This window comes from Podarcis liolepis, assembly GCF_965112155.1.
Source record: "Podarcis liolepis genome assembly, chromosome: 5".
Lineage (NCBI taxonomy): Eukaryota > Metazoa > Chordata > Lepidosauria > Squamata > Lacertidae > Podarcis > Podarcis liolepis.
Window position 1 is genome coordinate 26267241 of NC_139556.1, and position 15507 is coordinate 26282747.

General features: G+C 44.0%; 1 protein-coding gene across 12 annotated transcripts; it reads right to left on the reverse strand.

The window, feature by feature from the left end:
- Nucleotides 1-257: 257 nt before the first annotated feature.
- Nucleotides 258-15404, reverse strand: NCOA4 (nuclear receptor coactivator 4). Of its 12 annotated transcripts, none has more exons than XM_083502580.1 (10): nt 15165-15404; nt 6265-6416; nt 5721-5861; nt 5455-5543; nt 4908-5016; nt 4604-4681; nt 3638-3784; nt 2486-3472; nt 2190-2279; nt 258-1417 (listed from the first exon to the last, which is right to left on the reverse strand). In XM_083502580.1, the coding sequence occupies exons 2-10, from the start codon at nt 6412-6414 to the stop codon at nt 1412-1414; spliced, it is 1797 nt and encodes a 598-aa protein (XP_083358706.1). In that variant the 5' UTR covers nt 6415-6416; nt 15165-15404; the 3' UTR covers nt 258-1411. The 12 variants fall into 12 exon arrangements, with proteins under 12 accessions (XP_083358706.1, XP_083358702.1, XP_083358698.1 ...); XM_083502576.1 differs by having other exon boundaries at nt 3638-3781; nt 15165-15299; XM_083502572.1 differs by having other exon boundaries at nt 15153-15246.
- Between the last annotated feature and the right edge of the window lie 103 nt (nt 15405-15507).

A 15507-nucleotide genomic window follows, 5' to 3' on the forward strand; every position in this document is an offset into this window, starting at 1 on the left:
CTGCTGCTGAGCAGACAGCAGGCCCAACCGTGCCTTACTAGCAGAGTTGGGTGTGGTCTGCAATTCCAAATGATTCAGCTTTCTAAGAAACTTGGATTGTCAGTATTTTCTAGTATACACATGCAAACCATATAATTATACAAAGTCTGCACACGTCAAACTAAGAAGTTGCCACTGTTTCTGTGTATGTAGCCTGTTTATAACATTTTCACAAAATCTCCCACGAAGAAACAGAAGTACGCAAAGACGAAACTTGGTTTTTGTTCACAGCAATGGTTTAATGGAAAGACTTAATCAGCATCAAGAAATATTGAACTGATGAAGAGAGAGCAATTTTTAGGACTTGATAAAGACAGTAGGCTTGGCCTCCATTTTCATTATTTCAGGTCAACTATCTGAGGTTTGTTAAACATTCAAAAGCCCCACATTTCCATTAAATGGCTCAAACTACTACTGCAATTAAAGGAGTGCACTGGTTAAAGACAGGTGACAATAACCCTTTTGCTACTGAAGGCCTAAGTTTATATAGTTTTCAGTAGTTTAGATCAGTCTACTCACACCAGTCAAAGAGCACTTTAAGATGATTTTTTGACAAAGATCAGAGCTTCTCAGAAATGCCTCAATATCCTGTGATACAAGGCAAGTGGTATTAAGGTTGTACTTAAGCAACATTTTCTTTACCCTGAACACCTAAATCTACTTAATCTAAATGTATCAATAATAGTATAAAGTTAAGAAACATGGAGGTTAAATTTGCATTAAATAGCAATGTGCTTTAGAATACCTAGACACCACTTGAATCCTGGTCAATTTCCACAACTTAAGGTTGGCACCAAGTTACTGGGAAGCTTCTGATCTTGTTTGGCATAGGATCCATTCCAAGAAAATAAAACATTTTAACCACTTGGTATGAAGCTCTAAAACAATCATTGTTGCATAAGAGCAGGATCACTTTAAATATATTGGTCTAAAATGTCTAATATATTTACAACCAGGAGTTGTTTAAAATAAAGGATAGGTTTGCTAAATAAAAGGAGTTTTCCCTCCCTGGGGTCTAAGTTAGAGTTTACTTCTAAATCCTCTACTTAGCAGTCATGGAACAGGAAGCAAGAGTCTTTTGTGCCATGTGTACTCCAAATATAATCAGAAAGATATTTCAAAGCACTGACTTCCATGTGACCAGCCAGGGAAAGATCTTCATTTCATAGGCCCCTAGGATGCATACAGTTGCTTCTTTGCGGCATGAGTCAAATCCACAGCCCAAAGTTGACAACCATAACTCAGCTACATACAGCTTTAAAGTGAAGTTTGGAAGAGGCAGATGAATCAGCCACATAAATGCAGTAGATTGCAGTCAGTACAAATGTGCGATGATCAGCAAAAAGGTAACTCTTCAAACAGTCCAGGTTTTTCACATCTAGAAATGCAATCCAGAATTGTTACATTAGAACAGAAGCTACACAAAAAACAAATCTTTTTTTCAAATGCACCTGTCTCAGTAGATTCAATTACTGGAAACAGTAATATTGCTGGAATTGTGCAACTACACCCATGATATCCTTGGAAGGTTAAACACACTCTGTATCAGCAGATCCTGGTTGTGGGCTACGTACTTTGCAGTGTACATTCCTGAAGCAACTGACCTGGATAAGGGTTCATAGACCAGTGCAACAGTTAGTCTATGCCTACACAATGCCATCATATGCACATTAAACTTTCCCCTCTCCCTTCAAACATGCCATGTGGCTAACAGAAGATAAACCTACAGAAACTCCAGAGCAAGGAAATTCCCTCGTCTGAAGGTCAATGTGGGCGAACTGTTACAGAGCAACTGAGTAGTGACACCCAGAATTGCAGATTGTCATCACATTACCCATTCCATCACAAGGGAGAGTATCCAGTTTCAAGAATATGACCACCTCAGATTTCATCACAAAAATCTAAAGTGCAGGTTGGCCAAATATACAACTTTAAAAACTAGTCCAAGTCGTGCTTAAAGATCCAAGGAACACAGGGCAAAATGACTGGGTTACAATAATGATTCATAGTTCAAGGGATGGTAATGTTTGATCCCTCAAGTTTTTAGGAACTTCGGCTGCTTGAAACCTTGGAGGTGAATAAACAAGCTTATCAAAGGAAAGGTGTTAAAAGACTCTTGCTAAAATGAGAAATGGCAACTGAATGGTTACCTGTAGAGGATTCTGATATAGCCATTTCTCTCTCTCTCCATTCAGCTTCATACATGCAAAGAGGTCACACACTGTAGGAAGGCCGTAGTCCTGGAATAAAAGGCAGATTTCTCATTAAGCTGCGCCTAGTGTGGACCACCATGCTAATCCTGTATTTTTGAACAAGCTGCAAGTGGCGCTAAAAAGTAATCTTAAGAAGCTAAGACTCCTCACCACAGACTTTCAAGGAACTTGTAGGAGCTATTAAAAAAATGTAAAGCTAAAGGAGCCAGAGACAGTTGAGTGTTAATACATACGTGTGCCTTCTTGCGTTGCAGCCATTTGTCTTCTGCAGGAGGCTGACTGGAAGAGTCTGTGTTCGCTGAAGACAACACCCAGCTGTTTACATTAAGAGGGAGGTGGAATGGTTCTAGAAGCTCCAGGAGAGAACTCTTGCAACTCACTTCTGCTTTCTCCCTGCTTGCTTTCTCCTCTGCACCCAATGCTATGGCCTCTGGCTTGGCTAGCCAGGTTGTTAATGGGGTTTCAAGCAATTCTTTCAGTGGTTTTAGAATATCGGGACTGTCCTGTTCGGTTGCAGAAGGGACCGGTTCCTCCCCCAGCTGTTGAGAAGGATAGAGCCAGATGTTCAGGGGAGGCTTAGCTTCACCAGGCTCAGTGGGGGAGCTAGGTGTCAGTCCTACTGGCACCCCATTTTTATCCTTGCCTTCCTTCCGAAGAAGCCACTTGCAGAGAGCTTCCTTCTCACAGTTTCCATCGCACACACACTCTGAAAAGCTAGAACATGGCTCATTGGCTCTGCATACGTCTTCGACTTTGAAAGAGGGCTGCAGAAGCCAGGCATCATTGGTGGACGATTTCTTCCCTTCCAGGTGCTCACCGAGGCACCTGAGATTGCCAAGGTTTTCTATTTCTATACCCTTGGCCTGGATGCCACAACAATTGTTGCAGGAATCGGCTTTGGGGAGCCAATCGCTGATATTGTATTCCTCCCTAAAGGGCTTAAACACACATTCCCACTTCTCCAAGGCATTCATGTTTTCAGATTCAGAAGGCGTAAGCAGCCAGTCGGAAAGATCCATCTCTTCTTGCTCCAGGAGCTCCAACTCATCTATCTTTTCAATGGAAAAAGAGGAACTAACTGTGGAGGTGGAACTTTTGCGCCGGCGTGAATCCATTTTCTCAGGAGATCCTTCTTGCTGGTTCTGCAGGAGCCAATTCTCCAAGTTTCTCAGATTTCCCCAGGCTTGCTCCAAGTAACACATTTTGGGAGACTTTAAATCCTGACAAACAAAATTGATACCAAACGTTAAAAACTTCCAGGGGAAAGTTCAGTTAACAAGATACCATTTGCACCTTGGTGTAATGCAGAAAATGTAAAATGAGACATCCCACCAGTTCTAAAACTTACTTTTCCCCAAGTACTGTAATCAATTAGAATACTTTACCTGGTTGGTCCCTGGTGAATGTGTTTTCAAGAGCCAGTCTTCGTAGTTCTTGCTAGGAACATGCAGACCACAGCAGGCACTGTCAGGTTTACTTCCAAGAAGCCAGTCAGAGAGTGGGCACCCCACAGTTCCATAAGAAGGCTTCTGCTAACATCACAACAGCAAACTTATTGTTACACATTCAGTTCTGGTTAGAGATCACCAGGAAAAAACTACCACCACCCCAAGGAACCACCAAACCATCATTGGAGCCTGACAGATTTATGAAGGGATTCTTTCAACATTTGAGCAGGAAACACTTTTGGAATCAGATTTGTTGTGAATTTGCACAGCATGCTCAGTTTAGACCTATTATCAAGTGCCCTAATTGGTGGGTCATGGCATGATAGCTGTTCACAGGAAATACATAAGAGTTCTAAATATTGTAGCAACTCCCTACAGATGAAAGGCATGCTCGCTTATGGTGCATGCAAAAGGTAATCGCCCTGAAAAGTCAGAATAGGGGGTGGGCCTGCTGTCCAGATCCTGAACTTCCCCACCTTCTGCTAGCAATTTTGACGTGGGCACAGCCACCCACCATCACCATGAGTTCAAACCACTTTTCAGGTAGTTTGGATTCAAACAGTGCCTGCACATGCCCTGCTTTTGGCAGAATCAGGAATGCTGGAGTTGTAGCCATTCCCAGCAAGGCTTCCATTTGGCACAAAGTTGGAAAGGCAGTGAATGCAAGTCCCACTTGCTAAATGGCAATTTGAATTCTTTCTTTGCAGTCTGATGTCAGATGTGGGGCAGTTGGGCATGTGCTGGAAGATGTTCCCTGGATTGTAAGATCACAGCAAGCACACTTGGACCTATACCTCTAATCAAGCCTTCCGTTAAGTCTCTCAAGTCACAGAACCCACAATGAAATGCTGGTAGATACGTCTGTTCTGCTGCTATCATGCAGGAAACAACTTTTAACTCTACCTGCTCAAGTTTGGCTGGCACAGGGCAGTTCTTCCCAGAAATCCATGGGGTGTAGTCTTCTTCATCATCAGATGTTTGCTATTTTAAAATACACAGAGCAAGTCAGAATTATGATAAAACTTACAGGCTGTAACTTACTTCTTACTGAGCTTGTCATTTTAAAATTCTGGAATTTTTCAAGCTAATAACATGTTGAAAACCATGAACTTATGCAGCCCTACAGGATTGTAGCTACTGATTATAGATTTCCAAGTAGCAGATACATAGAACAGATCCCACACCCTTGAGGAAATCCTCTACTCACCATTGTTGTGATTGAGCCAAAAGATGTGATGGCCTCACGAAGGAATGGCATATTCGCCTCAAAGCTCAGAATGGAATTTTCTTCTGGTTGGAGAGTTAAATTGCCCAGTCTGTCAAAGGGGTGGGGTGTGGGGTGAAGAGAAAATATGCATCAAGCACTCAAGTTGAAAAAGCAAATGATCATGATCATTTTCCATAGCCCCAAAATGAAGCCACTGTTCATTAGATTAAAAGTTGAGCAGATCCTGCTGAAAACAAGGCCTTCGTGACCTATTTTGAACTGTGCCAAGGATATTAGGCCTCTCAGGTTCTTACCAATTTGATCAACAAATCAAAACCAAGACACATATAGGTCAGTCACTTTCCAAGGTCACAATTTTTAAATCTGTAGTTCAATATTTTCAAGACACATTAGGAAATTGGAGGTTCTATTTTGCAGGAAGATAAATTGTATGCAATCTCATACCACTGATAATGGTGTGAAACACACCTTGTAATTTTAGTAATTCTAAGCCTGGCAGTAAGATGAATTCAGTAGATTTGCTTACCTCTCCAAACACGATGAAATTTGATTGGCAAGGTCATTACTGTGAGGCTGCTCCAGCTGATGGATGAGGCAATTGAATTGTCCTAACAACTGTAAGAGACAAAAGGACTATACGTGACTTCACTATGAACATCAGGAGCCAACTTCAGCAAGGCTCAATGTGTTCTTATGCCAATCACAATTAGCACATACTCAAGGCTAAATTACTGTAGTTCTGAACCAAGAGTTTCAAGCATAAACTGAACTAAGTGTACGGTTCGACCTTACCCAACAGAGTTGCTGGGCCTGCTGTTGCAAGGCTTCCTCTTTCAGCTGCTGAATGAGATCCACCTGCTCAAGCAACCAAACTTCACGGCTGCGCAAGCATTCCAGGTGGCGGCTGATGCAGCTGTGAATTTGAGCTTTCACCTGCAAGATAAAAAATGCTGGATTCAGTCACTGTTCTTAAGACTAGTTCTAAGCCACAAGTGTCTGAAGTAGAATCAACCAAAGCCCATTTAATATCATTGTTATGCCAAGTTGTTTGTACTTCATGCAGTGGTGGGCCCCCATTTCAACGTGGAAAGTTTCAAGAGATAGCTAGCACACAAGTGACCCTCTTCCAAGGCTCCCAACACTGCCACAAGATGCATTTATAGTATTCCTCCCTGGCATCGATGAAGAATGATGAAGTATTCAGGTATAGTAAAGCAGGAGGTGCTGCTACATATGTGATGCTTTAGTATACATGGAGCAGCAACAAGATGATAACCTCCAGAATCAGCTATGGGTTTTTTTTATTTATTTCTTCCCCTTCCTGTCCCGCAAATACCTCTCTCCAGTTGTCTTTAACTTGCTGTTCAGCCTTGACTACTCCAGCAATTGCTGTCTCCAAGTCCTTCTTAGCCTGAAGACACTTGACAAGGGGTTCCTTGCTGCTGGAGCTTGCACTTGTCTCTTGGGGTAGACTCATCCTTGACATTTCTAAAAAGAGAAACACAAAAAATAATGTGCCAATATGCCCCACTCAAACAAGCAAAGGAGGATGAAGTGGGCAACAGACTACACAATATTCTTTTCACTATTCTAGATAATTTTGCCACCCAGCCAGCATATTTGTGCCCAAGGGTTCTTGCAACCCAAGTCTGTCTTAATTGTGCTGTTAGTCTTTTCTTTCCCAGTCCCTGACTATGGTCCTACCTCTGCATTTTCAACAGATCAACACTTCCAGTATTTGTTAGGTGGAAGCAGCAGCTGCATTATCCAGCTGGTTTCAGAGATGGCTTCTATCATCTTTGCACACTCCTGCCTTGCTCACAACAAGTTTAACTAATGCTCAGGACCACAGATTATAAATTCAAGTTGTACATAGACTTCCCAAAAACTCTAAAAAATTCTTTCAGACACCCACAACACTAGCACATTCCTAGATTCAAGTTACATGACCAACACTCAAATATGTTTTACAGGACTTCAGATTGTAATTGGACAGAATGTTTTAATAAATGTTTTCCCCTATTAAAGCAAATCACCTGCACTTTCCAGAACCCAGCAGGGACGTTTTTCAATACTAGCCCCCAGTTCAATTCCACAAGGCCATATTCCATGCCCCTTGATGCATTTTTTTGGTTCCATTACTTTTTATTTTATTACATTTTCACCCCTCTTTTCTTCCATCATTGAACTCAAGATGACACAGATGTGGTTCCCAGCAAACAGAACTAAAATTTAGTTCAGTTTAAGATGCCTCACAGACATGGGCATAGCCAAGGGGAGGCAAGGGCCTGCCCCCTAATATCTTCTTTTTGGAGGGCTTTTTACTCCTGATCTCCCCTAAAAAGCTCAACAACTCCCCTCCCCCAACAAAAATCCTGGCCATGCTCACAGACAGTCTATGCTACTGGCATTCTTTCCAATGTAAATCCAGCAAAGAATTCAGACACCAGCTTTGAGAATAATAGGTGCCACTCGGCCAAGTTTTACTCAGTGAGTCTACGAGTAATGACTAAATCAGGTCCATTAATTTCAGTGTGTCTATTCCAAGCAAAACTTAGCTGAATACCACCCAATGTCTCCCCCCGTTGTAGGATCACTCTCCCCCCCCCCCCCGCAACCTTGCTCCAAGTAGCAGATCAGCGAAGCAGACGTAGCCTGTAAAGAAATCAAGACTTCTAGCCCCTGCACCCCTGAGGAATGTGGAAACGAGCAGCAGCTTCTGTTAATATTAACCAGCACGCGAAATGAAACCAGGCAACCTCGGCAGCCCGGTGCTACGCTTATTTCCCCGCTAAGATCCAGGGGGCTTGCTCGCGCGTGCAGTTTTCAGAGGCGGGCGCTTCTCTGCTTCCTGGCATCGGAGGCGGCCGGCCCTGTGCACATTTCTCCCGGAAGGGGGCTTGATCCCAATTGTGCATCCTTGAGACCATTTTGGCTGCCTTGGGCTGCCCCTTCGCTTCCCTCCCTCCCGCCCTGCAATCCTGCATACCTTATGCACCGGTCTCTCGCGTTTCTAGGGAGGACGAGGGCCGCTTCCTCCCGAGCCAGGGGCCGGCGCCTGCAGCACGAGATAACACTATCCGCCCAGAGCAAGGCTGCTTTAAAGGCGCCTGCTCCCCAGAGCACATTCCGGGCCCGCCCCTCGGCTCCTCCCCCGCTCCCGCCCTCCTCGCCCACGTGGCCAGAGCCGCCACAGCTGGGACGGAGCCTTGCACGTCTTCGCGGAGGGAGGGAGGGAGGGAGGAGGCTTGAAAACTGCCCAGCAACTCTCGCGGGGAGGGAGCCCGATCCGTCCTGGAGATCGGGGGCGAAAGGCCAAATGCAAATGGAACCGAGAGGCACGTAGGCTTGTTCCAAAGAGGGGAAATCCGCCTCCTAAAAAAGGATTTGCCACTAGGCGCATGCATGCCTTATAGATTTACGACTATTATTATTATTATTAATAAAATTTGTATAGCGCCCTATACCCGCAGGTCTCAGGGTGGTTCACAGGACCATTTCTAAGATGGTTTGGGTGCAGCCAGAGCTATTGCCATATTCCAACGCTCCATGTGGAACCTAAGGCTTGGTTTAGGGGTTATTATGCATGTTTCCTTTTATTTATACAGTTGTACCTTGGCTTCAGGTTACAGACTCCGCTAACCCAGAAATAATATTTCGGGTTATGAAGAGAGAAACACAGAAATGTGGCATTCTTAATTTGGTTTCAATCTTGGGACTACCAAAAGTTGTGCATTAAAAGAGGCCTGTTTCTTCAAGCCTTTGTTATGCCGAGAGGTTCCATTACGGCCCCACCAAAATGCAAACATTGGCCTGATCCTATATGCACATTTGACAGGTACGCAGAACTTACTTCCTTCCTTCCTTCCTCAAGGGCAAAAGTGCCATGTTGAAGCCCCAACTGAAAGGATCTCAGGAAGCAGGATTGAGAAATGTTTCTGCAGGCATCCACTTACAGAAGAGCCGGTATTGGCTAAGGGAGTGGGGGGGGGGGGTGTTGAGCTGCATCAGTTGCTGTTGGGACTGTAACTTGACCCCCCCCCCCCAACCATTAGCCAGCTTGGACTTCAACTTCTATCAGCCCCTGCCAGGGGGTCTAGGTTTCCAAGCACAGGTTTCCTTCTACTGAGCTAGATGGATCTATGGTCCAGCTCGGTATGAGGCATCTTTAAATGTTGCAAGAGAACATGCATAGGATTAGGTGTCCAAACCAGCCCAGTAAGTGTGGCTATTAGAATTACCATCCAAGGACCAGTGGTACAAAATCGCACACGGTGGAGTGCTCCTGTTCAGCCTTCCAGCCAGCTTGTCAGACTATTTTCCAGGGCACTCCATTCCCCACCAACAGCCAGCCAGCAATCAATGTGCGCAGAGCATACATCACCCTCACGTAGCTATTTAGAGTCAACCCTGAGGAAGCACACTCTCAAAAGATTCTCTGTATTTCTGCAAAGCTTGGCGCTCCCCCCGAAACTTGCTCCCTGTGTAAGCAGTGCTGTTTTGACTATGGAAGACTCCGTGTTTGGAAGAAGCTCATTTTTAGTAAGGGGTAAAGGGGACCCCTGACCATTAAGTCCAGTCGTGGCCGACTCTGGGGTTGTGGCGCTCATCTCGCTTTATTGGCCGAGGGAGCCGGTGTACAGTCATGTGGCCAGCATGACTAAGCCGCTTCTGGCAAACCAGAGCAGGGCACGGAAATGCCGTTTACCTTCCCACCGGAGTGGTACCTATTTATCTACTTGCACTTTGACGTGCTGTCGAACTGCTAGGTGGGCAGGAGCTGGGACCAAGCAACGGGAGCTCACCCTGTCGCAGAGATTCGAACTGCTGACCTTCTGATCGGCAAGCCCTAGGCTCTGTGGTTTAACCCATAGTGCCACCTGCATCCCTAGCACATTTTTAGTATATAATAAATTATTTTTACACTTATTCACACCTCTTTTCCTCCAAGAGCTGAAGGCAATATACGTAGTTCTACCCCAGCCACCCAATTCTATCATCTCAACCTGCCTACAAAGTTAGGCTGCGAGGGTACAAATTTTCCGAGGCCATCCGGTGAACGTTATTGCTGAGCACTCCAGACACAACAACACACCAGCCTTCTCTCAAATCAACAAGTGTAGGATACACCCAAAAATCAAATATAAACTATTAGCTCAACTTTCCCCATTTGTACTTTTGCAGCCAACCCTGGGCATGTAAGTGGTTTATACCCCTTCCTATTTCTTTCTTTATTTTACTGCAGCAATGCTTGAATGATCAAACGAAACAAATTAAAATGCTAAGCCAATTAAGGCTGCAGATAACATAATTCTTTTGTAAGTTTGTCTGCTAAACATTTGTGGGACAAACTACGAGCAGTTTTGTCAAATGTAGTCCTTATTACTCATAATCAGCTTTTAAATAAACCTGCATTACTCAAGAATGTGTTTTTTTAATTGCTTACAAGATGACAGTCCTTCTAGCCTGCTTAATGCAGGTGTTCAGTTAGATCATTCTAGGTTTAGTTTGTTTTGCCTGAAGAATCATACTAATATCCATCTGCCAGCTTAAACCACAAAATGTTGAAATATATCCCACTATTATTCCCTACCTGACAAAGCTTACATAATTCAAGCACAGACATGTGTATAATGGAATTATTGCTTGTTTGGTACTACTTGGAAAACAAAATGTGCGCTGCAAGGGGTTGGATTACCCTCAAGGCCCCAACTCTACCATGCTATGATCTCACTGGCATCTGTATGTGAGGAGATATCAGAGTTCTTGTGATATTTGACTTCAGATAGGGTTAAGGTTGACCTCAGTTGTTTTTATTTTGATTCTGTATTTTGTGGTTTTATATTCTGATTTCATCCTGTGAACCGCCCTGAGACCTGTGGGTATAGGGTGGTATAATAATAATAATAATAATAATAATAATAATAATAATAATAATGGCAGCATGTTCACACATATCACAAGCAGCATGCAGACTTTAATAATAGGAATGTTCCAGATTACCCACTCATCAGGACAAGGAAGCAGATATCCTACCCAAGCCACCTCTCCCAAGTTTCTCCTATTCTAGGGTTGCCATACATCCGGAATTCCCGGACATAGCCAGAATACAGCAGTTGGAAACAGTGTCTGGGTGGAAATAGCTTGAGTGTCATATCTGCCAGATGTCTCCTTAAAAACAGCTCAACAACTTTTGTGTCCAAATTTTCACCCTTTGAAATATGGCAACCCTATCTATTCCAAAACACCTCCCACATACGAGATCTAAGCTACCTTGCCTTCTGAAATGTATCCTAACTCCATAGTCAACTATAGTCAACAAACTATAGATCCTATAAGTCACAAGACTTCCACAAAAGCTCAAGGATTGTTAATGATTGTAGGACCAAGACACAGGAAGAAGAAGAAGCTGTGTTACATATGCAGACAAAATGGGTCAGGATGTTCCGAAAAGCAACATGGCTTTTCCTTGAAACACACAACTCACTGTGCCAAAGACTGAAAGCAGACGTATAGGTACAAGTTAGTTCAAATAACCCTCTATAACGGAACTAGAAGATATTTTAGGTTCATTACAAGAGGAACTGCAACTCTTGCAACATTGTGTTCCTGTTTCACAGAATATATCATTTCTAAAGTATGTTGGGGAAAGAAGCACTTATTAGCAATACCATAGGCCTCCCCCTCCTATATTCTGGCACTGTGTTATGTTAGAGAACCTAAATTCCCAGCATAGGTAAGTCCTCCCCTTCCCATCTACATGAGCACTAATAGTTAACCAAGTAGCTGCATGCAACCACAAGGAATACTGTATGGATACAACTGCTTTACATGCACCATTAAGTATCTCTGTATCAGATATTCCAGCAGCAACATCATTTTACTAAACCTAATTAATGCTCTGATCGCTTGAAACTAAAACCAAACACTTCTTCCCATATAACTTTTTCCTGCCCAGCTTCTTAAAAACAAAGAGCACAAGGCAAATAAAAACTATGGGTGGAATACCACTTTGTGAGCTTGGGCTGCCCCCCACGCAGTCTGGAGGATCCTCATGCAAAGACTCATGGTGTTCATGAGGGGCTGGAGGAAGGAGGGGAAACGAAAGACCAAGCCAACTTACCCACACATATAATATTTATGTCAGTCACTTTGGGCCTACAAGGAAAGGGGGGGAACTGCCCAGTGAACCTTATAGTCAAGAGGCTGTTTACAAGCTAAAGACATTCCCTGCTCCATACAACTTGCACACACCAGACAAAGCCTATCAAAGCAAAAGGAAGTTAACACTGACATTCTTGACAACCGTCTGTCCTAACACTGATAGTATTTTCTAAGGTTGTAACTAGGAACTGGAGTGTCCCCATCACAGCCAGTACATGCATGGGGTTACCGGTATATCCTTACTGTGTGTGCAGCAATGGGGGGGACGGGGGACATTTGAAATACCATGTGAAGTAAAGTAAACACAACCACTTCATGTTACCCAGTGCTCCTCTAGGTTATTTTAATAGAAGCATAATGCTCTGTGTGGTTTTCCAACAAATCATTTTGAAGGGACTGCAAATCCAATCGCACCTTCAAAACATGTGGTGCCTGAAAGGTTTTGTGGTCACATTCTTCACATGCTCGTAAACACAAGATTATATTCTTACAGAATCATCAAGTCACCTACTTTATGACTTGCCAGTTTTCCATTATCTATGTGTTTCTATTAAAAAGAGACCAAAGGGAAAAAACAACTTTGTTCTATTTTGACACCCTTTCCTCTTAATCCAATACAAGAGAAAAACATAAAACACATGCAAATAAAAGCTGCAGCATAAAGCCTCAGGAATTTCCCCTAAAACCCAGAAGCTTCAACAAAAAGCCACTTGCCCATGTCTCAACAACAGGACTCAACTTTTAATAAACATATATCACTGAAACCAAGTATACTTCCTTTTACCCCCAACACAGAACAAATTAGTGACAGAAAACAAGACATGCTGATGATTAATTGGTTCTTCATTTATAGATGTATGGTTTTGTTGTTGTTTCGCAATAAACTAAATCTGCTGGAGCATATATTTTTAAGATACAAACTCCGGAAGGTGTGGTAAGTGGCTTTTACATTAAGAAAAAGATTCAGAGACTCTTAAATGCATGCACTTCCCAATTTTCTACACACATCACTTCCAGCATTATGACAAAGACTAGTCCCAATTCTAGCTTTTAGGAGAATAGTAGGCAATAGAGAAGGCTGCTGCTACTGCTGAAAATAATTACTCCTAACTGCTGTGCAAGTGAAGCTTCCTGAGATGCACACAGGACACTATGTCGTCACTAAGGCAGAGCTGGGATTTCCTTTCCTAAATTTCCTTTACCTTGATACCAGGGTGAGAGAGTATTAAGCGGAGATGAATGTAAATGCCGTTTCTCTTAAAGAAATTTCTCTCCCTTTTCAAAGCCCAAGATAATCTTATATCCCACAACTCCATTTCCCTGTAGCTTTCAGCATGCAGACACTTAATCTCAAACATTTGAATAGCTCTTGCTGTCATGCAGTTCTACATTCTTGCTTCTTAGCAGGGGCTGAAAGTTCTCCCTGTGCCCCACAACCCCAACTGTAGTGATAAGCATATTATATTATTGTTATTATTTATACTCCACCCATCTGGCGGGGTATACAGCCCTGCTGTATCTACCATGGCACTCATATCTGCAACCAAATTATTTTGAGAATACCAGAAGACAAGACTTGCACCAGCCAGTGTAACCTCAAAGCTTTCAGTAATGCACCAGGGAGACTGGTGCTGCAATCATACCACGCAAGGAATTGCAAGGTGTGGCTGCACCTGCCAGGGAAGTTCTGGCCTTTTTGAGAGGCAACCCCACCCACTCCATAACAACCGTACTAGACAACAATTGCACTGTGTAGCAACTTTCCCCTATCCACATCAGCTACAGCTTTCCACCACTGCCTCTTAATTCCTAATATAAGTAACCAAGCAGAGAAACACTTAACTCTGGCTTGATCATGTCCAATGTTTGGATTTATATATAAAAGGCAGAGGTCATGATTCCACCCTTCCTATGTGGTACAGGGCATCATAATTCCAATTTTGCTATGTGGGGAGGCTAGACTGAGGGATAAGGATAGCTGCATATTCAAAATCATGTACTGAGGTGGGCTGAAGGTAGACTGAGATCTGGGCAATTTATGGTAGACTTGCAAGAGTTTGACTCTCAGATTATTTAATGATAGCGGCAGCAAAGCTCCCACCTCATCCTCAATTAGATGGCTAAAATGAAGAAAACCAGGTGGAGGTTGCTATGAACCCAGTTTTGCTACTGAAAAGCAACAGGCTTGTCATTCCTTAATTCTAAATATATAATTTCCCATCCTGTCCCCACACAATGTTCCAGTTGCTGGATCAAGCAAAAACAATGACAACGAAGGAAATCCTGTAAGACATAAGTCCGCCCAGCATTGTTTAAGAGCATCAATACTGTGTAGCCAATAAATGAATCCAGACCCTCTCACAGGAACGAGCACCCGGAAGACCCAGGTTCAAATCCCCCACTTGGGTCATGAAACTCACTGGGTGGCCTTGGGCCACTCGCTGCTTCTCTGCCTAGCCTACCTCACAACGTTGTTGTCACTGCTTTTATAAAGGAAAAATATGGTACTGATACTCACCATGAAGTTGTTACAGTAAGTGCCACACTTTTAAGATGATCTGTTGGGGAAGCTGCTGGTACTGCGTACCCTTGAGTACCCCCAGAAAAAACCCACTGATTGTTGTGGGTTAAATGAGCAGAATGGGGGAAAGCTCCATGCATTCTGAGCTGCTTGGGCTATGAATGCGATCGATAAATGGCATTAATAAACAGGTGAGAATGTGAGCCACCCTCGCCACGGGTTTTCTTAGGCCCCCAACGACACCAAAAACATTTTTTTATATTTTATTTGGCAGGGGGAGGGGCTTACGTTCAATCCCCAACCGCAGAAATACCAGACACTTTCAGCATAAGGAAGCAACGCAGGGCGTTACATTTCACGGTGAACGCCAAGAAAGATTGACACGCGTTGGACACTTCCCACGTGCAGTTACGTAACCGGCTCCTGGGACGGAAAGCGGAGGGCAATATAGGTCAAGGCGAGCCTCTCCGCCCCACCTCACTCAACACCCTCGTGGCGGTCAGCGGCCGAGGCCCTTTCTCCCAACCCGCGGCTCCCACCTTCTGACTCACCCGGCAACCTGCAGACAGCGGCCGGCGCAAAGGCGACGAAGCGACTTTACCCTCAAGGAGCTCAGGCCGGAAAAGAGGGTTCGCGGGGTGGAGCGGGGGCAAGATATCGCGAGATTTTCGCGGAGACCCGGCGCCTTCGGGTGACGGTATTCGGCCGCCCCCTCCCGTTGGTTAGAGGCACCAACGGAAGCTCCCGGGAGAAGAGGCATGCGCACTCGCGCCTCCAGAAGCCGCTGCCCGGACTCAATTGTGGGCGACGTCGCTTCCACCTCCTCTTTACGTAAAGCAGGCTGGGAGGAGGGAAATAGCTCGTAGCTCAAAGAAATAGCCAGGGAGGTTGTTT